The 23,880-nt window shown below is 36.2% G+C and overlaps 1 protein-coding gene across 1 annotated transcript in view; it reads right to left on the bottom strand.

The window, feature by feature from the left end:
* NSUN3 (NOP2/Sun RNA methyltransferase 3) overlaps positions 1–23,880 on the bottom strand; it is a gene marked incomplete at both ends in the record, with an annotated part of 47,732 nt that overhangs the window by 4,963 nt on the left and 18,889 nt on the right. Inside the window, 2 exons of the mRNA XM_080696489.1 lie at positions 19,658–19,779; positions 20,722–20,876. Coding sequence (XP_080552615.1) covers positions 19,658–19,779; positions 20,722–20,876 — 277 coding nt within the window. The remainder of the gene's footprint in view (positions 1–19,657; positions 19,780–20,721; positions 20,877–23,880) is intronic.

Raw genomic sequence — 23,880 nt, 5'->3', positions numbered from 1 at the left:
TGAATATACCAATATCAGTCTCAGTATTGGGAAGGAAGAAAGTGAAGAGGGGGGCACCAAGTGCTGTGTGCATGTATGTCACTGTCAACATGATTTACATTATGATATGAGACTAAAATGCACCAATAAAAGCACATTATAGAAAAATGCAATTCCAAGAGGGAAAAAAAGCTTCAAAACTTACTTTTTTTTTTTTTTTAAGTTTGTGGTAGAGTCATTTGACATCAAAATCTAACCTTAACTGATAACAGGGGTATTTATGTTCAAGACCTATCCCATATAACTATTCATATGTTTTGCCAAAAACATATTATGTTTAATATGAGTACTGTTGCTCTAGACCCTACTAGGAGAGGGTTATATAATACACTAAATTTGTACTGTATTATCTTTTTGAAATCCCTCAAAAATATAAACACATCTAGCCTTAAAAGATTTGAATAAGTTATTGGACTTCTATTTTAGATTCATATGCATGTCACTGCAAATTTATACAAAATACCTTCTGTAATATATGTGCATGTAAAGCTAGTCACATAGTTGCCCAATAAAAGCTTTATTTAATGACTTCTTACATGTAAACTATTTAAATGTTAACTTTATAAAGTATCAGAAAGGGCTTATGATGTTCAGTGGTAGAGAACTTGCTTAGCATGCAGGAGGTACTGAATTCAATCACCAACACTTAAAAAATCAAAATAAAAGGCATTAAAAAAACACTTTGTAAAACCAATTTTCAAGACATAACATTTTATCTTTCCTCAAATTAAGTGCTTTGGTTTTTACTTTCCTTTAAAGATCTCCTTAAAAAAAAAAAGCAGAAAATCAACTTTAAAAAATAATTTAAGACACTGGCTTAGAAAACAAGGCAAGGGTGTGTTGCTTCCTTAGTATGAGAGACCATCCTTGCATTTCCAGACTAGTTTACACAGGCTTTCAAGAACTATTAACAAATGAACTATAGTGAATAAGGAAGATAAAAGAAAATGATTACCCAAATTTAATGCCTGTGTATTACTTTAATGAAAAAAGTATTACTTTAATGACTCCATAAGTTCAATGTCCTTGAAAAGCTAAAACAAAACAAACAAAAAACTAAAATGTCTTGGAATGCTGACAGCTGACAAAGTTCCATGAGAGGGATAATTAAAAACTTAATCAAAATTTAAAATGTGATGCAGGATGTCCCATTTTTTTTCCTATGGCACATCTTTTGAATCTTAGAGAATGTATTTTTTTAAATAGCTAAAACCATTTAATATATTTTAAAACTATAAACTCTCCTTTTCTGATCTATTATTCTGGTGCTCCATTAGAAATTTTGGCATTCTGATGGGAGGGTCAGTGTTAATTAGATCACTAAATTTAACTGTTTTCTATATTTAAAAAGGACTCAAACTAAATTGTAGGAAAAAAAAGACCTATCGCACAGTAACAGTGCCATCTTTTGACCGAAGCAGAAAGTGATTTCCCCCTTTCATTAATTCTTCATGACTTATCATCAGGAGATAAACAATTTATGTCAACCTTATAACATGGTTGAAGTTATAGTTCTTGTCTGATCTTCAATTTCTAGTGAAAAAATAAATTATAGATGTCCATACACTTTAAAAAATAAGATTATAGCTAAATAATAGTATGATTCATATATTTATTCTTCATTTTTATTCATGTCCTTACTGTCGAGGCTAAATAGTACCATACTATACTACTGGATGCAAATATGGGCAAAGGAAGCAATCAAGCGAGGCAAACTTAAGCATTCCTTTAATGCCACAATATTAGCAAGCTTTTCCCTTCATCTTAGACACTCTAATCATTATATATTTCTTTTCTACCTCCCTCCCTCTCTTCCACTGGTAAATGAACCTAGAGTCAGGTCAATCTACCTTTGAACTACATCTCCAGCGTTTTCTGAGCTACACCTCGGGTTCTTTTTCTTTTCGTTTCTTTCTTTCTTTTTTTTTTTTTTTTTGAAACAGGGTCTCACCACCAAGTTGTTGAAGGTCTTGCTAAATGGCTGAGGTTGGCCTCTAACCTAGCACCCTCCGGTTTCAACCTCCTAAGGATTACAGGTATGTGCCACTGGACCAAACTTCTAGAACTGCATATTTTCTTAAAGCTAAGTAAGACTATAGTAATTTTTAAATTAAAAATAAAGCATAAAATCTCAGTCCTGCAACTAGTACATTTTAACATTCAGTTAATATTTCAAAGGTCCTACATAAGGCTACTTTATAAGGCCACTTGCAATTTAAGTTGGAAAAAATGTTACAATTAGCAATGTAAAAAAATTGCAAAAATTACGGGTAGTCTTTTTATCTCACTACCTAAACCAAGTACAAGTCCAAAACTGAAAGGTAAAATCCCTCCCCCAGAGGACACTGGACACAGTGTACATGATCTTCCTTGAGGAAATATCTTCACTAAAATGCTCTTGGATAAGAGGGAATATGTATTTGGCCCAGGAATTAAAAGACACTAATTCCTATGTTAACTTACTAAAGGACACGTGATCAGCCTAATTAATACTACTACCTTATGTTTCTTATGTTTATTTGGTGTTTCCTTTAAAGAACACTTCACATGGTCCTAATGAAACCTTATGAAGTGAGCATACAAGGTAAGTAGTGTGACCCAATTTATCAAGCTGAGGGTCACAAACTCTGACTTGCCTGGAGTTACACAGCTAATTAATGCAGCACAAAGACTGCCACCTTAATCTAATACCAGAAAAAGGACTACAAGCTTTACCACTGCTGTTTGCCCTGAAGCAAACATTAAAACTGCTAAAATAACTATGGAAACTGGGGCAGTAAGACCTAGGATGCCACCACTTGCATACATTTTATCATCCCAATTGTCCCAAATACTCATCGAAGTTAAAGAAAAACTATACCTGTAGGCACTTTTAACATAAAGAAACTAAGAATTAATAGGGCTGAGGCAATGACCTGAGAATCTTGGTAACCTATCTTTTTATAGCGCATAAAATCCCCACCTATAAAGAGCTGCCACACAGCATTTATGATGAGGTAAATGAAAGCAATTATCTTATGCCGAGATGTAATTTCTGCGTCATCATCACAGACTGACATCGAAACGACAGTTTTGAAGAATTTAACAAATTAGATTCAAAAGAAACTCAAAACTAATTAATAATCCTTCCTAAAAATTCCAAATAATCTGGAATAATTTGGTAATTCACTTAAACATATTTTGTTTTCAGAACTATAAAAGGCAGATAAAAATATTCATCTTCCTCAGAGACTTGCCGAGAAATGCACATCCAGTTTATATTAGAATACTTAAAAATGGGGCGTGGTGGAACATGCTTGTAATCCCAGCTTTTGGGAGGCTGAGATGGGAGAATCATGGTTTGAGGGCAGACTCAGCTACTTAGTGGGGCCCTTTGCAACTCAGTGAGACCCTGTTTCAAAATAAAGAATAAAAAATAGGGCAAGGGGTATAGCTCCGATGTAGAATGCACCAATATCACACACACACAAAAGAGGATTTACTATCACCCTTCATCTGATCAAGCTATATTTCTATCACTCATCCTCAATGTCATGAAACTTTCTCACTCTTTAGCTTCCTAGCATTGTTTGTGCTTTGTTTGTTTCCTTCATCTTTGAAGTCTCCTTTTGAAAAGGCCTTATCAAACTATCTTTGTCCTCTCTTAAATATCAGTTCTTGCCCTACAACTTTATTCTTCATTTATCTTTTTGTCCCCAATGATAGCATAGTATCTTATTCAATTCTTCAATTAATTTCTGAGACCTAAATTATTATTCTCAGTTTGCAGATGAAAAAACCAAAGCAGAATAGTTAATTGCAAAGGGCCACTCAGGAGGCAGCTGACTAGGATTCAAATCCAGTCTAGGTAGTTCTACAGCCTCTGCTCTCACCAATTATCCTTGACCTTCCTTCTTCTTCTCATTCCAGAGCCAATCAACCACCAAGCTCTATCCATAATCCATCGAAAATACTTGCCTATCTGACTACATGTTCCCCTTCTCCCCCAATCATTTGGTTAAGACCTTTGTCAATTACTTGATTGTTGTAAAATATTTTAAATTGGTTTTCTTGCTAATGGATTTCTTGGTTATTCTAATTTGTAGCAGTGTGTGTGTGTGCGCGCACGCATGCATGTGTGCGTGCATGCTTGTATACTAGGGATTAATTCCAGAGGCATTCTACCTCCAAGCTGCAACCCCATCCCTATTTTATTTTTCATTTGGAAACAGGGTCTCACTAAATTGATGCGAGCCTCACTGAGTTGCTGAGGCTGGTTTCGAACCTGTGATCCTCCTGCCTCAGCCTCACAAGGACCGGGATTATAGGCATGTCACCCTACTCTGTTGATACTTCTTATTATTCTTCAATATCTGGCCCCCTTACTTCTGTAGTAATGGGATATTTAATTGGCCACAGTTAAGGACAATTTCCTAAATTACCTTGCAAAGAAGAGTCATATGACTACGTCTTACCCATAGATTCTCAAAATCTATGACAGAGCCCCCAAGTAATGCTGGATGACCCAGGGAAGTAGTAGACTTGGGTATAGCTGGAGATGGGGGTTGTTGAATAATAAACTAAGAGGGGTTGTGGAAGTGCCTGGGAGGATCTGAGAACTTTTTATGAAAAAGGGGCAGTAAGCCAATAAATATGGAAATCTATGGAACCCAGGCTAGTTAAGTGAAAGTCCCATGAATTAGGCTTTCCCTCTCCTTCCTAGTAATGACAATGCAGATTACACATCAATAACTGGAACAGCTACCTGGACAGTGAGAAGGACTGTGTCACCCTGATGATTATTCAGAAATCTACCTACACTTTATTTATTCATTTAAGTCACCATTATTTTGAGTCTGTTTTTCTCAGTTTTATTAGAAGAAAACTCACTAATATTGACTGAATTTAGTACCATGTGTGAAATGCTTTAGCAGAATATAAAATACAGAATGCTTGGCGATAGTAAGCAGGTAACAAGGAACAAGGTCACAACAGGTTAGAAAACCAGTGTGATGGCTGTCTAATTTTATATCCAACCTAGCAGGGTCAGGGTACCCAGATATTTCATCAACATGATTTTAAATGTGTCTGTCAGAGTACTTTTGGATGGGACTAACATCTGATTTGGTAAACTAAGTAAAGCAGATAGAATGTGGGTGGGCCTCATCCAGTCTGTTGAAAGGCTTAAAAAAACAAGACTATCTTCCGTCAAAGGGAAGAATTCTCCAGCAGAGGGCGTTACACTTGCACTACTACATGGGCTCTTTTCTAGGTCTCTAATCTGCTGACCTACCCTGCAAATTTTGAATTTAATAGTTTCCAAAATTGTGCGAGCTGTTTCCTCAAATTTCATTATTCTCTCATGCTTCTTTTCAACACACACACACACACACACACACGCTTGTTTTTGTGATCATAGAATCTCCCCTGTCAAGAAAGTATATATTGTCTGTGGCCTTATTACTTCTAATAAATGCAGTACGAGTAAACATGGGAGTATATGGTACTGAGAGAAAAGGTTCAAATAAAAGACTAAATGTTGCCTGGTTACATTTCTGAGTTTTAATAACAGGCCAAATTCATCTATGTTTAAAAAAAATGAATCAAAATTATGGTTGCCTTTTCTGAGGGGATTGAATGAATTGTGAAGGAATGTTAAGAATCTCTCTGGGGCAATGGAAATCTCTGTATTTTGATAGGGTTGCCTATACAGTTGTGAAAATACCTGAAGATATACATGTAGCTGAGTATGCAGGTATGTGAATGAACACTCACAAAGACACACACAACACACACACACACACACACACACACACACACACACACACACACACACACCAGATCCACTGGCGACGATCTCACACTACAGATCTACTGGATCAACTCTGTAGGCTGAGGGCAGCAGCTGTGCCTACACTCCTCTAGGAATCACGGGATCTTCTTTCAGCTTCTCCAAATTCTGGATCAAGTTCCTGTGCATATAATTCCATGGAGGAATTTAATAGCTACTCACTTAGGGGTGGTAAGAGGTCTATGCAGGCTCTGGTGATAGATGTATATGGGGAAGGGGGAATGGGGAGGGAGCCAGGAGAAAGCCCACCAAGTGCTTGTGCACCTGTGTCACTATTATTATGACCTGCATTATGATGTGAAACTAAGCAACAAAATTTCAGCTTCTTCAAAACAAGGACAATGTTATATTCATTTTATATTTTGTTAAACTTACAAAACTGGATAGTATGTTCCTAAATTAAATTTATTAAATGGATGAATTAATGGGTGTCATTGTAATTTATATTTTTACTTTTTTATTTTTTGCGGTACTGGGGGTGGAACCCTGGAGCCTTCTACCTCTGGGCTAATACTCCCAGATCTATTTTATATTGTATTTGGAAACAGGGTCTCACTAAGCTGCTGAGAGCCTCACTCAGTAGCTGAGACAGGCTTCGAACCTGTGTGATCCTCTTGTTTCAGCCTCCCAAGCACTGGGGTTACAAGCGTGCGTCACCACACCCGGCTGTCACTGTAATTTAGAAGCATGTCAGGAAGAGAAATTTCAGTGTAAAACAATGGAATATATTTAATTAAAACCAACACACAAACATTTTGAATAAAGAATAGCTCAAATAATCTTCAAGTTTTATGTCATAACACAGGTTAAAAAAAAAAACACCTACATTTTTGGCCATTGTTTTTTGTTTGCCTGTTTGTTTCTGTGGTGCTGAGGATTGAATCCAGGGCCTCCAGCAGGCCATGTAAGTGTTATACCACCGAGCAACATTCCCAGTCTAGAGGCTTTATTTGGAAAATAACAAGAAGAAGAACTGAAGCTTTTGCTAATATGTAATTTATAAGAACAAGGATTCATTCTTGCCAAATGAATACACCAGAACACCAGAGTAAATGTCTACAGAATATAAAATAATCAATCCACTAGTGGTGATGACTATGTATGCAATCTTGGCCTGATTTCTAATTAAGTGGTACAGTTTGGTAACATTTAGTATTTTGATTCTATTAAAAAAATATGGCCACTATTTTAGAATTGAGATATGTGGTACCAAAAATACCATTAAGGCATTTTAAAAACACCAGCTACTTCTGACACTGCCTGTCCATTAACAAAAGGAAAACCTAACAGGGGATGCTAATGTGTGGGGAAGGGGGTAAAAGGTAGGTGGCCAGATTTTAAAAGAAGAAAATAAATCTAGTCTTTCATATGTTCTATAAATCTTTGTCTCTAGTGTCCTTCCTTCCTTCCTTCCTTCCTTCCTTCCTTCCTTCCTTCCTTCCTTCCTTCCTCCCTTCCTTCCTTCCTTTCTTCCTTCCTTCTTTCCCATCCCCTCAATCCTAAATGTCTAATTTCAGTCCTTTTCTTCCCTTAAGCATTTGGAGTTTTTTTTTGTTTTGTTTTGTTTTTACTTACTTTACATTTCATACTTTTTTCCTTGTTACACTGTGGACTCATAGTATCCCTTTCCAGTTTTTTCTGTTGCTTTCCCTTTTCAGTAGTTCCCATTCCTTTCATTTTTCCACAGCCTGTTTCTCATCATTTCACTGTTTATATCGGTTTGCTATTTCTGCTAGCAAGCAACAGCATGGGCAAGAAAGCAAAAAAAAAAAAAAAAAAAAAAAAAAAAAAAAAACCCTACCACTATTATATAATATAACCAAAGAAACATTAAGGTGAAAAGTTGAAGCCCCTGTTCAATCAATCACATAAATGCAGATTCGGAATTAAGTTTCAGGTACTATAAGCATCCAAAACACATATATTTCTAGGTTGATAGCTATCTAGTGCTATCATCAGTTTTAAAAGTATTATTTTACAAGCCTTGAGGGTAACCCTTCACTGTGCTCATAGTAAGTAATCAAATTTCTAGCTACCAAACTGTTTATTATCAAAGAAGTTCTGTAAATTTAAGATAAACACGACCTAGCTTTCTATTTTCAGAGATACCATACCCAATAGCTATTCTTTTGTCAGCTTAAGAAATAAAAGCCATGCTGATAATTATCTTTTCTCTACTGGCAGTGAAATTTTTACCCTGAAGAAGGAATATTTTTATATTGTACTGGTAGAACAGAGTAGTGACATTCAAGGCTCCTGAAATAGATTATAAATGACAAGTTTTAACACACTTATTATCAGTTTCCACTTGAAGATCTTAAGAATATCTTCTCAAGAGTTAATTACTTTATTAATATGAGTATGGGAAGGGGGTAAGGAATAAAAATACTCTGGTGAAACTCAACATAAGAAATCCAGTTTTGTGTTCTTAAATTATCCAATAGTGACAACAAACCAAGTTAGGCCTGCCTGATTTCAAGATGTGTTCTAATAGAGTCTTACCACTTATACAAAGAAGAGGAAATAAAAAGCCTTCAAGAAAACCACTAGAATTGACCATATTTTGACCCATGACAAATGTGCTTATGAATAGAGAATTGTTTATCAATGATTTAAAATAATTTTGAGCTTTCTTTTTTGTAATAAGAAAGGTCTTCAAATGAAATTCTATGTGTTTAACCAGATAAAGTATATCTGGAGGTTATTCTCCTACCCATAAAGAACAAGGTGGATATCTTATTGGAGTGAAAAACTCAAGACTCTCTCCACTTACTTTCTGGAACATATGTAACAGAAGAAAAGGAGCCATTGTAGTAGTGAATGGTATTCATTGTTATTATTTTTACTAGTGGGTAGAGCCAAAATAGAAAATGTCATGATTCATTAGGATCACAAACTCCCTTGCTCTCTTGGACCTCCTAGAGCCCTGGTTCAACTGGTCTTATCCTTACATCCTCTCCATCATGCAAATTTTTAAAAAAATTGCATTTCTTTTCCATGCACAGCATAGAAGAGGCAGGACTGTTACATTATGTCTAACAGTTGGCTAGATGAGTTAAGTCACAAGATTCAGATGGGAGAATTGAATAAGAGACCTGCAATTCAGTCCAGATCATGGTCCTTAATTCAGCTTCATCACAGAGACCCTTTGAGGGTTCAGAGGTAAGATTACACAAAGAATCAGATTGCCAAATCAGATTTACATGAAACAGCTTATCCAATCAAGATTTACTAAAAATTTCAAGTACATAAGCAATCAAGAGGCACTAGAAGAGTGGAGATGTGAGATATCTAACAGATTCCTGAGTCTTGCAGTTGAAAAACAAAAAGATCAAAAAGCAAATAAGCCATTCTTTGAAGAGATAACCGTTGTTATAATCACTTAACTTTCAACTGTACATGGTATTTTCAATAATCGGAACTATAATGATAAATAATTTGAAATCTTTTCTCATTTAATTCATCATGCAAATTTAAATTAGTAAATATTCTTTGAAAATAGGCTTCTGAAGTAACCACATCATATCACATCACTCATTCATTCATTTACTTATTCAGGTAGTTAGAAACATCTAAGACTCTTCTTCCACAAGACAATATGTTTAGAAATAGTTACAAAACATATCCTAATTCAGATTAAGACATCAGCTTTCTAAATGATCCAGGAAAAAGCTATATATTGGAGGAGCTATAAATATTGACTTATTATATATTTTTATTTTATTTCTAGGCGGAACTCACAGGGAAAGAAGGCAGGTAGAGTGAGTTAGATCTTAAATTATCAGAAAAAAACGATCTCCAGTTTATTTATATTACTTATTTTTTAAAATGTACCTCCTTACATCTGTCCCACATTCTTAGCCTACCAGTGTTAAGTATCCCTCCTCTTGCCTTCTCTGCACTCTAACTATTCCCTTTAGTCTTCACTGTATTTTATAATAAATGCCTTGACAACCTCGACAACTCAATCATTTACTACATATTTTAGTGCCTGTGCTGCTTAGCAAAGTATCCCATATAAAATAGATACTTATATTTTAAAAAGACTAATAAATGGTGATAAAAACCTATATTCAAGATTACATTTCATATCGTCAATCTACACCCTTGACAACTATAAACTATAGCTTTAGATATCCCCTAATGTGCTTATAATTGCATTTAGCATGGAATATTTTGACCAGTTAATTCTGATTAAAAAGAAGTGTGTGGAGCCCAGTGGTAAAACATGTACTTTGCATGCATGAGACACTGGGTTTAATCTATAACAACAACAACAAAAAGGATAATTTGCCCAAATAAATTACATATTTTTCATCCTAAAATCTGATTCCTACCAATAAAATTAAAGAGAGAAAGAAAGAGGAAGGAGTAGAAAGAAAAAGGAAAGGAGGAACATGAGAAAGAAGAAAATAGTATTAATAGTAGTAATATTATTTTGGTTTTCTGGATTCCAAACATGGCTAAGTATATAATAATGGTATACAAAATTAACTGAGTTGTTTGAACTTTAAAAAGAAAATACATAAATACCTAAAATAGTGGTGAAAGTCACTTATTTTGATAGAATCACATACCCAAAGATTATTTTTCCAATATAAATACATCACCTTTTGGTCACTGTTGATAAATGATAAAAGCCCACATTCTAGTCACTAGGTATATCTCATCTCAGCTAGAAAGCATCAGTGAATAGATGTGATTTTTTAAATGTTTCTTTTAAAACACAATTCTTACTGCCAGAGTATCACTTCTTAAGGATTGTTATCTGAATGATTTATACAAATTTTCAAAACATTACCCAATAACCTAAGCTTCCTTTTTCAATGAGTTTACAAATTTGATCTTCCTTGTCAAAATAGTGAGAAAAGAAAACCAGAAGGGGTCAGTATTTTATACGTGATTGATTTTCTTCTAGGAAATATATGACATGATACATTACTGCAATAAGATACCCATATTTTTGTATCATACACTTCAGTTAAGTGTTTTCACACCTAAAAAATCCTATAAGCTTCTTTTTTTTACAAATATCATAGTGGCTTTCTAAAAAGATTGAATGTATATAACTTTCATTATACTTTTTCATTATATCTTAATATGTTTAAATACAAATGAAGCAAAATAATTTGATTGGGTAGTACACATATACCAGAAATGACTAGCTGAGAAACTATCTTAAGTGATAATAAATATATACTTTTAGCTGGAATTCTATGAATAAAACTGACATATCCAACTATACATTTTATTATTTCCCCTCATTCTTATCTTCTGAAAAATTTCAGGAGACATTTGTGTGAGAAAAGTTATATAATTTATATATTTATGTTTTATAAATTCAATTGCTGGTTCTAATTTTTCCACATTTTTTGATAAATCAAGGAGTCTCTATTAAGTGTACAATTAACTTATATACTTTGAGGATTTTTCTCCTGTAATCATTGTGCTTTTAATGCATTTAGCTTTTTATACTAAAATCCAAAAAGGCAGGTTAAGTTACTATTTTCATACATTATATACATGTACATTATTTTCAAAGAATTTTAATAAAATGCTACATATTTACTGACACCTCTCTAAATTATGGCATTAAAATCTTCTATTAAAAATGTCAATTTTCAGCAGGCGTGGTGGTGCACGCTTGTAATCCCAGCATTTGGGCGGCAGACTGGAGAATCTCAGTTTGCGTACAGCCTCAGCAACTGAGCAAGGCCCTTCCCAACTTAGTAAGACACTGTTTCAAAAATAAAAAGACTGGGTGATGTGTGTGTGTATGTCTATATAAAGCTTTACTCCATTATGATGTATGAATACAATGCACCAATAAAAAAAAAATAAAATAAAAAGACTAAAAACTAGGACTGGGGGTACAGCTCAGAGGTAAAATGCCCCTGGGTTCCATCCCTGGTACCACATACAAAATAAAAAGTCAATTTTCAGTTATATATCACATTCATAAAAATATGTACAAGATTAATATTTGGGTGCAAAACATATACTTGTAGAATATTGTCTTTCAATAGCTAAAATTTTAAACACTATGAAAACTACCTATTTAATATAAATATAAAAAGATTCTCCTAAGGTAAATGAATATAGAGCCCTGGAGAGCATAGTGGCTTTGAGCATATCTGTCAACAGACAAATACATAATAAATGCAGACAGAAGTCAGTAAAATAGGTCGACTAAAAACTTCAATAAAATAGTTAAATTAAAAAGTTTTACTTACTTACCCCTTTTCTATTCTTTCCTCTCCTTCCTCCCTTTTGATTACTATCCCCTGCCCACAGTTCTGGACCAGGCAATATTTGCTTGCTTGCTTTCTAATTGTTTCTTGCAAATTCAAGTAAAAATCTGCTAACAATCCTTTAGATATTGACTAAAACTCACACATATCAATTTACTCTCTGTATATTTGCATTTAAATCCTTTTATCTTTTATTATGGAATAAATGGACTGAATTTTGTTAAAAGAATATGTAGGTGGGCATGATTTGGAAGACAGGGAAATGATATAGTAATATAATAGAGCTCTTTGATGAAAAAATTACTGTCTTTTTTCACTTTCGAAGTTAAGGACAAAAAATAAAAGGTAGATTGTGCCTTTTAACCTTTATCTTTTTAACCTCACAACTAGTAGATGTCAGAAATCAGACCATTTTCTGTGCCTACTGCTTTGATACCCCACTCTCTCCCTTTTATCATCACAATCACACAGCCAAAAAACTCAAAGGTTCAGCTGCTTCCAGCCACTCCAAAACCTCCCATATGGACCAGGCAAAAGCAAGAAATGTAGAGCTCATGCCCAAGTAAAAGAATAGATAATGCTGATGTGATGCCTTTCCCAATCTCACAGAATTACTTGAAAATGTACATTTATTTTTGACTGAGATATCAGTTCTATGCCCTGTCAGTTTGCTACTAAACTACTGAAGCTCTTCCTTTTGGAGAGTAAGATGGGAGACCATAGTAGCTATTAAGGAATAGTTTTAGCTTTAATTGTTAGTATTTAAGAGACTTGTATATGTACATGAACTTTGTGATAATGATGGGAATATTATAGGATGTTAAGAAAAATGTATTAAATGGTGGAAGAAATTAAAATAAATCCAAATTCATGCTTTGGCTATGTAAAAGCAATGGCAATCAAAATAAATTATATAAATTGCTTTATATTTATATTTTGTAGCACAATAATGATTATATCATTATTTCTGTCAGATTAACTTTGCTATAGATTGAATTACAACTTCAAATTCTATATGCTATGTTTTTGTAATTTATCATTTAAAAACTATTATTTGCTGAGTTCTATCTATTTGGCACCAAATTACATACTGGGTCAAAAAAACCCCAACACAATTAAATAATACCTGCTTCCATGGGGTTTACAATCTTGTCAAAAAGGGAGACAAGTATAGGCAAATGTTTAAAAGAGCAAAGACAATGCGTATACACACAAACACACATAGTTTTTTAATAAAAATATGAGAAATATCTATCCGAGGTCCTAGAGTAATAAACAATTTCCTAGTAGCTCTTTGTCTGAACAGTTACATACGTTGTTGGGGCCAGTACAGTTTCCAGTGACAACCACCTTTTAACCCATGGAAGTAGGAAATGCCCCTTCATAGGAGGAAGGGAAAGAATGGAAAATGGGAGATGCCCCAAGTCCCTATCATGAAAGGATAGCCCTATACCCACAAAAGTATGGTATACTGATGGCTCTTTTCATAAGCAGTTCTGACTTTCCAACCCACCACAGAAACATTTTTATATGAGACTGGTGCTAGATGCTCCAGTCTGGGGAGTCTGGTTAATTCTCATTAAGGGGACTGGGCCCTTGAATGTGTGTACAGACAGTTGGGACTGTCTACCATGAGATAAAGTCTTGTGACTTCTTCCCCAATGGGCAGTACAAAACTGATTGACTGGACACCATCTACTGTGGAGCAAGGATGTGTGGGAGGACTTCTGGAAATGGGACCTCTAGGAAGAAGCTAAAATATAACATGTTCCAGGACAAAGGCCTTTACAGAATCCCAGTAATGACACTGCCAGTACTCTACCACAAGTTTATCCTCAAGCAGCCAGCAATGGTTGAATGCTTTAATAGACTCCTAAAGGAAAAGCTGAAGGCCTTGTCTCCCACTTAAAGGGTTGGTGGGCTCATGTGCTTGTGGAATTGTGGCTTTTAACAGAGTAACCTCACTGTACTAGGCAGGCCCCTGTAGATAAGATAATAGGAGGTATGCCCCACATTTTGAAGGCAACCGGTGAAAACAGGAACCCTCTTACTCCCTACCCATAAACCCTTGGTCACAGGGTAGCAAGATGTCTGGGAGTAGCCCCAGTGTGTGTAGAATTCATGGGGCCTGGAACAAAAGGCCCAGTTGCATCTGGATCCTTGGATAGTTTCCTGGCCCTGACAGTATGAGTCATGCTTCCCCCAAGGGCAGAAAGCATGATTTTAAAAAAGCATACAGGTCATTCCGAGCGCTTATAAACCCCACACTTGGGAGACAGAGACAGGAAGATCGTGCAGGTTCAAAGCCACACTCTGGCTTAAGAGACCCTGTTTTCAAATAAAAATATAAAATAGGTCTGGGAGTGTAGCCTGGAGGTAGAAGGGTTTTCAGGAACCCTAGTACCACCAAAAAAAAAAAAAAAAATGCATACAGGTAATAAGATAATGGCCTATTCCCTTGTATTGCGGAGAATGTTTGCAAAATGAGCATGTGGCCCACATCCACCTGAAAGGAAAAACTTACCTATAGTTGTTGTTTTCTGTCCTGTCCTACCATTTACGTTAAAGACAAGGAAATAGTATGCTTTCTGGGCACACATCTTTGCAAAACTGCACAATACCTCCCATTGCTGATTTGCACTGAGCTACCAGTGGAGATAGCCAAATGTCTCCCATGGCGAATCAACCCCACTACTTCAAGCAACAGAACTACCTTATGAACCTGAAACCACAACAACCCAGAAAGAGTTGAACAATGCCATATGATAGAGGACTTGTTGTACCAAGACTGTACTAATGCTCCCCCTTCTCTGCTGGGCTATACTATAGAAAATGGGTAGGGCTGGTTAACAAGGGAACATGTAGAGCATGTAAGCATAGCACCTTTTTGGATAGAACACGTAAACTAGTCTGTGACCAAATTATTGATTGGTTCCCTAAGAACTGTTAGCTTTGTTTATTCCAAGGTGTGAAACTATAGATGTAGAGCTACAGATGGAAGCCTTAGCCCAACATGTTGTAGAAGCTTTTTTAATTATTTTTATATTTTGTGTGGTACTGGAGATGGAACCCAGGGGCTTTCCTACCTCTGGGGTATTCTCCCAGACTTTTTTTCTTTTTAAAAAATTTTATTTGGAAACAGGGTCTAAGTTGCTGAGAGCCTAAGTAGCTGAGGCTGGCTTCGAACCTGTGCGTTCCTCCTGTCTCAGCCTCCCAAAAGCTGGGATTACAAGTGTGGGGCACCATGCCCGATTCATTGTAAGAAGCTTTAAATACATTCTGTAAAGTTCTTTCCATCTTCATGGATGAAATCCCTTAGATGTGGAAAGTAGTTTTGCAAAACAGATGGTGTTAGATATGATGACTCCTATACAGAGCAGAATGTGCGTTCTTCTTTATGTAGAATATTGTATGTATATTCCAGACCACCAGCAGCAGGTACAGCAAGTCTCAGAGAAAATGGATGCAGATACAGGCTATTTAAGACTTAGAGAAGGACCCACTTACAATCTGGTAGAACTCACTGGCATCCTCCTAGAGATGGGTATTGACTATCCCCCACCTATGTAGCTGAAGGAATAAGTTATCTGTTGAGCCCTGTATTGCAGTTGAAGTCTTTGGGGCCAGTGTAGTCTCTCTGGGTCATGGTGTGCACCACCACCCAGTAAGGAGTGGAATGAGGGGACGCAGAAAGAGAACAGGCCGGCAGTGTAAACAGGATCTTGCCCAGCCTGTACAGCCACAGATTTGCACTCATCCTATACAGCTTTGCAGGAATATACATTCTGAGTAGCTGCAGGCAAATGCGCATCCCACACAGTTGTGGATGCTCATGCATCTATGTGCATCTTGTGCATGGACATTGTGTAGAGTTAAGCACAATGACTAAGCAAAGGGTAACACACATGCGTATATCCACCCTGATGTGGACAAGTGCCATTTTTCTTGGAACCCTATATAAAGGATGAGCCTGAGAATAAAGTTGTTACTTGTTCTCCTCCAGATAACAGATCCTCATGTTTTCTTCATTCTAGGGACCTCCACCTGCAACCATGGCTAGTCCATGACAACTGCTATAGTATTTTTTTTAGAAAGTAATTCAATGTAACTATTAAGATGCTTGATACTCAATTGTATTTCTTGGTATTTAATCAAGAAAAAAGCTAGTATGCCTGTCCAGTGACACAAATTAAAGGACAATATTAGAGAATGAAAAAGAAAGGAAGGAAGGAAGGATGGAAGAGTGGGTGGACTAAATAGAATATAATAGACTGATCCTCTTGAATATTTCATAGACGAGATCAAAGCAGATTTATATAGAAAAAACCCTAAGAAATATTAAATATAAAAAGTACAAATTAGCTGGGCGTGCTTGTAATCCCAGCATTCGGGAGGCTAAGACAGGAGGATAGCAGTTCGCGCACAGCCTCAGCTACTTAGTGAGATTCTTTGTAATTCAGTGAGACCCTGTTTCAAAGTAAAGAATAAAAATATGGCTGGCGGTGTAGCTCAGGGTAGAATGCCCTTGGGTTCCATCCCCAGTACCACAAAAAAAAAGTCCAAATAATGGAACAACATAAACATAATGGTAACAATTATTTCTAAATTTCTCTATGTATATTTAGTCATAAGACAAGATAGAAAAAGTTTACAAGAGTATAACCCAAACTTAAGTCCAACAGTTCTCTCTGTGAAAAAAGCTAGTATTTTGTAGCATATGTGGCCAAGAGGACCTTTTGCTTCAACTACATTACTTAATTTTTTATAATACAAATATTTCTATAATTTGTATAATTAAAACACAAATTAAGTCTTATCAAATTTTAAAATGAATCAAATGAAGTTAAGACAGAAAAAAATATCTGTATATCCACTGACAAATCTTCAGTACCTTTAAGAATAAATTGGGAAGAATGAATAAAACAAAATAAAATAATGAATTGAGGCAAAAATGAGAAGAAAAACCTGGTAATGAATAGGAAGAAAAAGTAGTGAAGGGAAGATTTTAATGAGAAAAAGAGAAAAATAATATTCTTATGAAATCGTGTTGCTCTTAGCTTATAAAAATTGGAAGTCCTAACATTTGGCATGGTGGCGCATGCCTGTAATCCCCGCACTTGGGAGGTGGAGACAGGAGGATCACGTAGGTTCGAAGCCAGCCTTGCTGGCTTAAGAGACCCTGATTCCAAATAAAAATATAAAAGAACATTATATCTGGGAGTGTAGCCCCGAGGTAGAAGGGTTTCCAGAAACCCCAGTACCACCAAAAAAAAAAAAAAAAAAAAAAAAAAGGAAGTCCTAATACTAATATGTGGTCATGAGATTTAGTTTTTGATATAAAGTATAAATAGAGAGAACAATGGCAAGGGCCAGAGTAGAAGAAATAATTAAGAAGCCAGACCAGAAAAGTGAAAGAAAACAATCAAAGCAATATTTTTAAGTTAATCACCCAACTGACAAAAGGGAAAGGAATGATAATTTTCAAAATGTTGTAGAGTTCGCTGGGCGTGGTGGAGCACACTTGTAATCCCTGCGCTTGGGAGGCAGACAGGAGGATCACACAGGTTCAGAGCCAGCTGTGCTGGATTAAGAGACCCTGTTTCCAAATAAAAATTTAAAAAGTATAAAAATAGGTCTGGGAGTGTAGTGTGGAGGTAGAAGGGCTTCCAGGAACCCCAGTACCACCAAAAAAAAAAAAAAAAAGAAAAGAAAGAAAGAAAGAAAGAGAGAAAGAAAGAAAGAAAGCAAGAAAATGTAGTAGAGTTATAGTATATAAAGTGCAGGCATTGGAAGCATTAAACATATGGTCCAAAGGCCAGATGAAATGTTTAGAAATATTTCTGGTAAGTACTACCATGAACTATCATTCTGAGCCAATATATAATCTGATACACAAACAAGACTATGTATTATCAAAGGTTGCAAAGTTTAGGTAATGGCATATGTTCCTTGCTGTGTATCAGAGGTTAGAAATAAGGAAAGTAAGCTGGGTGTGATGGCACATGCTTGCAATCCCCATGCTTTGGAGGCTGAGACAGGAGGATTGCACAGGTTCAAAGCCAGCCTCAGCTACTGAGTGAGGCTCTCAGCAACTTAGTGAAATCCTGTTTCCAAATAAAGTATAAAATAGGTCTGGGAGTATAGCCCAGAAGTAGAAAGCCTCTGGGTTCCACCTGCAGTACCACCAAAAAAAAAAAAAAAAAAAGAAAGAAAGAAAGTACATTGACAGAAGTTCATACTGTGACTCAACACACTCTACATGTAAGGGGTAATGAATGAGTGATAAGGCACTATTTAGTTATATTTAAAATGTTTCAGATAATTTTTGTCAAATATGTGGTAATTTGTGTATTGTTTGAGTATGTCCCCAAAGATCAATGTGCTAGAAGCTTCGTCTTTAGTATAGTGGTATGGAAGTGGTAGAACCTTTAAGAGATGAGGCATAGTGTAAGGTACTTAGGCCATTGGGGACATCACCTTCAGAATTGGCTAATGTAGTTCTTTTAGGATCCTGGTTAGTTCCTGCAAGAGTGAGTTGTTATAAAAATAGAACCCCCAAAACAAGCCTGGCCCCTAAGCCTGTTTGACTTCCTGTCTCCTCCTGTTTCACACACTGCCACCGCGATGAAATCTGCTGCAATCTGATACAGCCAGAAGGCCAGAGCCAAGCAGATATTGGCACCACGCTCGTAAATCTCCAAAACTCTTGGGCTGAATAAACTTTTCTTTATAAAATACTTAGCCTTGGCGGGCGTGGTGGCGCATGCTTGTAATCCCCACTCTTGGGAGGCGGAGACAGGAGGATCACACTGGTTCAGAGCCAGCCTCACTGGCTTAAGAGACTCTGTTTCCAAATTAAAAAAAAATATATATATATATAATAGGTCTGGGAGTGTAGTGCGGAGGTAGAAGGGCTTCCAGGAACCCCAGTACCACCAAAAAAAAAAAAAAAAAAAAAAAACCTCAGCCTCAATTATTTTGTTACGTTAATAGAATAGTGAACTTACATAAACATCAAATAATAGGAATTACTTGGGAGAAATGTATAAATTCTTTTGGAACCAGAAAAAAAGGTGTTTCTAAATTCCTCTGATATGACAAAAAAATATATATCTCTTAGTAGATAGTCATTTATGGAAAATCCATATAGAGGAAATATGTGCAAACTACTCGTTACATTTTTCTAAGGAGCTAATCCTTAGGAAACTAATCTAGAAAACTACTCCTCACCAAAATGCATGCTGGATCAAAGCTACTCCTACAAGAGGGCTGCTCAGATTCTGATAAAAGGATAATGAACCATCCTAGGTTTGGAATGATCTCCATAGTAAACGTCTGTGCTCATTAAAAGACAATATACTGTGATACTGTATTTCACTAGGGGCTATATGGCATTATAGACTGAGAACTGAAAAGAAAGAGGTTGGGATTTTGGAGAAATTAATAAGTATTACCTATAGAGGAAAATTGTCATTTGGAGGATTGACCTACTTTGTCATTCTATTTAAATTATATTAGAAACCAAAATACACTTTACCTTAAGAGTTCTATCTGGAGAATAGGTAAATTCCTCCTTTGTTGTATCCTGTAAGCTGCCTTTTGGGAATCAGAAGAAAACAACCAACTTCTATCATTTGAACATGGAGCATCAACTAACACCTACAAGAAAAAAGGACAAACAATGCTAATATAGTCTCAGATAAAAAGTATAATGAGAAGCTACATGAAAAACAAGTGAATAAAAGCATTTCTTTTGCAACAAAAATTACAACATGATAATTTCTTCCTGACATTTTCTCACTAATACTTTTTAGAAATGATTCCTATATAAGTTCAGAGTTTGTTTTTGGTTGGGGGAAAGAGAGAGAAGTCTACTCATGTCTGCTAATAACATTTGATATTCTTTTTTATTTTATTTTTATTCTATTGTTGTGACACTGGGGATTGAATTCAGAGACATTCTGCCTCTAAACCACGGCCCTAGACCTATTTAATTTAATTTTTTTGAAACAGGGTCTGAGTTGCAGACGGCCTAAGTTGCTGAGGCTGGCAATGAGCCTGCCATCCTCCTGTTTTTGTCTCCTAAATACCTGATTATAGGTTTGAAACACATACCTGATTTAACATTTGATATTCTTGATGACCACGGCAGAAACTTATGTAAGTTACTCATTTAAACAGAAATTACAATATTTCTGAAGTCTTAGTACTTAATTTTAAGAATTAACATTTGAATTTCAATTTAATGAAATGATGTTCTTCTCTAACTGTCATACTCTGATGTGAATGCTAACTGAATTAAAGCAATATAATACATATTTATGTATTTAACCAAGTAATACCTGATATTTTCCTGAGTATCTTTGAGGTATCTGGAAATATAAAATATTCTATAATTCCCAGATTCAGTGTTACTATTTCCTTTGAGCTATGTTGACCACCAAATAAAAACTGATTCCACGTTAACTTTATCAAAATTTCCCAGAGTACTGAGAAATTATATAAGCTATGTCTAGAAGCAGAAGGAAAACAAGAACAACAGAGCCACACAGAGTGGTATCACTGAGAGTCCATCAGTTTGTTACAATGCAAATAATGTACCTTATCAAATGTTTCAGGCTGGGCATCTCCCATTTCTCTGCCATCCAGGTCAGACACTTTAATTACATTTATCAATGGCTGTGGAATAAAAGATTCTAACGTCTGCCTCAGCCATCTCATTCTCAAACTATCATATTCATTGCAGTGAAGATAACCTAAATATAAAGATTCAAAAGGTTCAAATGAAGGCAATGTAATTGTTAAATGTCTACTTTTCAGCAAATAAATTTTATAAGAATCAATTCATCATAATTACGATTGTCTATAGTTTAAAAACAAATATGCACATACACACTATACATACACATATGTCAATTACAATAGTCATGCCTATACTCTCTCCCAGAAGCTCGCATTATTCAATCAATCAAGTCTAATTTGAGGGAGGAGAGAGAAAATCTATAGAGATTTATGTATTTCTTTCTTTTTTTTTTTTTGTGGTATTGGGGATGGAACCCAGGAGCATTCTATCTCCGAGCAACACCCTTAGCTTGATTTTTTATTCTTTATTTTGAAACAAGGTCTCACTGAGTTGCAAAGGGCTTCACTCAGTAGTTGAGGCTGTCTGCGAACCTTCAATCCTGGCTTAAGCCTCCCAAATGCGAAGATTACAAGCATGTACCATTGCACCCGGCTCAGAATTATACATTTCTAAAGATATGCTATGCAGTTAATACCTCGGATATAGTTTACACCCTAAAATATTAGCTATTAATGTAGATAATGCATTATAATGAGTACATACGTGTAGCTCCTTCCATAGCCCATTTTCATTTTAAATGATGGAAGGTAGTAAGTACAGAATGTGGATAAAAGCAAGTATTGTGGGCTTTATATGTCTGGAAAACATGGGTTCAAATTATGAGCTTGGGGACTTTAGAAAAGTCACTCAGTTCTTTAAAGATCTGTTTCTTTATCTCTAAGGTTGACATTATACCTACTTACCTTACAAAATGGTTGTTAAGAACAAATGTGATAGATATTGGGAACATCTTGGTCACTGAGACACCCTAATGATTGTCTCCCCATAGAGACACACATTTGAACAGCTATTCACACAGGAAACTATCTTAGCAAGAGCTAAAGAAGCTATGTGGGAGACTATAGCGCCTGGTCTTAGTATAAAAGAAAAGATGCACTGAAAAAGGCAGGAACCAAAAGCTGCTAATGCACCACTCCCTTGACACCGTGCTGTGTGGCATGGAAAGAGATGCCTACCACAAGAAAAAGGAAGAAGGAATTAAGTTCAGATCTTAGAACTAAAACTCAGGATCAGTCCTGCCTCAGCAAAATCTAGAGCCAGACAAGCCGCACAGCCCCTATTCCCTGGCCCAGGACCAATAGGTTGTACCAAATGATACTCCTTAGCCAAACAGCTGATTGCCTCCACTACTTTCTGTCAACCTTGGGCAGCAGAATGAGGAGCAAAATTCTGCCCACTGAGGGATAGGGCAGGAAAGTGAGCACCAAGCCTGGTGTGTGCCTGTAATACCAGCACTTGGGATGCTGAGGGAGGAGGATCACAAGTTCATGGCCAGTCTCCGTAATTTTGTGAGATCTTGTTTCAAAATAAAAATTTAAAAAAGGTTTGGGGATATAGCTTGGTGGTAGAGTGTCCCTGTGTTCAATCCCAAATACCACAAGAGAGAAAAAAAAAGTGAGTATTGTACTCTGCTTTAGAGCTCAGTGCCAAGATTACCACCTTAGTAATGGAGCTGAAAAGCCCCTATGTCCAGACTAGAGCTTGTCGGTGGAGCCAGGAGATCTGTTGGGTATCAAGTAGAAACCCACACGTTGGCAGGAAAAACTTGTAATTTGTGCTTGCATCACTGCCTATTGCTGCTCAAGTATTGCATGGATCTGGTGTGCACCTTTAGACTACAAAGGTCTCACTGCCCTGTAGCTCTGAGACTTAGGTATAACCAGCCTATTAGCATCAGCCTAGGAGTCTCCAATATCCCTTCCTTAACCTTGAACAGCACCATAAGGAATAAGACTTGTCCCACTGAGGTAGGCCTAGTACTTGTAAGGCTGAGACAGGAGGATTGCAGGTTGTGGCCAGCCTCAGGTACTTAGTGAGACCCTGTTTAAAAATAAAGAATAAAAAATAAGGCTGGGATGTAGCTCAGAGGTAGAAGCCTCTGGGTTCAATCCCCAGTACAAAAAAAAAAAAAAAAAGAAAGAAAGAAAAAAGAAAAGAGAGGTAGGCATCAAATTATTGCATGAGAGAGATGAGAGAGTAAGAAAGGACCTAGGGCCAATCCTTAGATGGTAGGGTACAGAGCCAGAAAGAAAGAAGTATGTAGTAGCTGGCTGGTGACTGTGTATGAGGTATCAGGTCTACCCTGATCCCATATACAGGCTTTCTGATTACCTTATTACCCCAGTTCATTATCAAGAACATACTATTGTGAAAATGGGACAAAGGTGGGCTTGGGGTGCCTTCTAGTGCTGAAACAGCAACAACCCAAAGTAGATTTATGGTAAACCTGGACTGAGGGAGCCATCTAGTGCTATAATAGCAGAAAGGTACTTAGGTTCAGAGAAAATGAGAGTGCTGGAAGGGCAGGCATGAAGGAGGCCGGAGCACAGCCAGGAGTGGTGGTTGTAATTCCAGCATTCGGGAGGCTGAGACTTGAGGATAATGGTTCACAGACAGCCTCAGCTACTTAGTGAGGCCCTCCACCACTTAGTGAGAGACCCTGTTCCAAATAAATAATAAAAAGTAGGGCAGGGCTTGTAGCTCGGAGGTTGAATGGCCCTGGGTTCCATCCCAAGACCAAAAAAAAAAAAAGGCCAGATTATGAAGAGTGTAATAAATCCCTAATCTTTCAATGCACAGACTATATCATATACTGACAAGCATCAAGAAATTTCAGAGAATCCCAACCCCACTTAATTGATAAAATAAGGCATCAAAACTGGCCAAATTACAACCAAAATCTGTAAACTTTCAAGAAACTAAAATTAGGCATGTTAAAAAAACTTAATGAGCGTTAAGAAAACATAATAAAGTGATTCAATAATACAAAAAAGAATCTTATATATTAAAATAGCTTTTAAAAATCAAACAAATCCTTAAATGGGATATAAATCACCAACAGAATATATCAAATAAGAAAATAATCAATAGGCTTAAAGACAGATCATTTGAAAATA

Source organism: Muscardinus avellanarius, assembly GCF_963383645.1.
Source record: "Muscardinus avellanarius genome assembly, chromosome: 5".
Taxonomy (NCBI): Eukaryota; Metazoa; Chordata; class Mammalia; order Rodentia; family Gliridae; genus Muscardinus; species Muscardinus avellanarius.
This window is presented reverse-complemented; position numbering and strand designations above follow the sequence as displayed.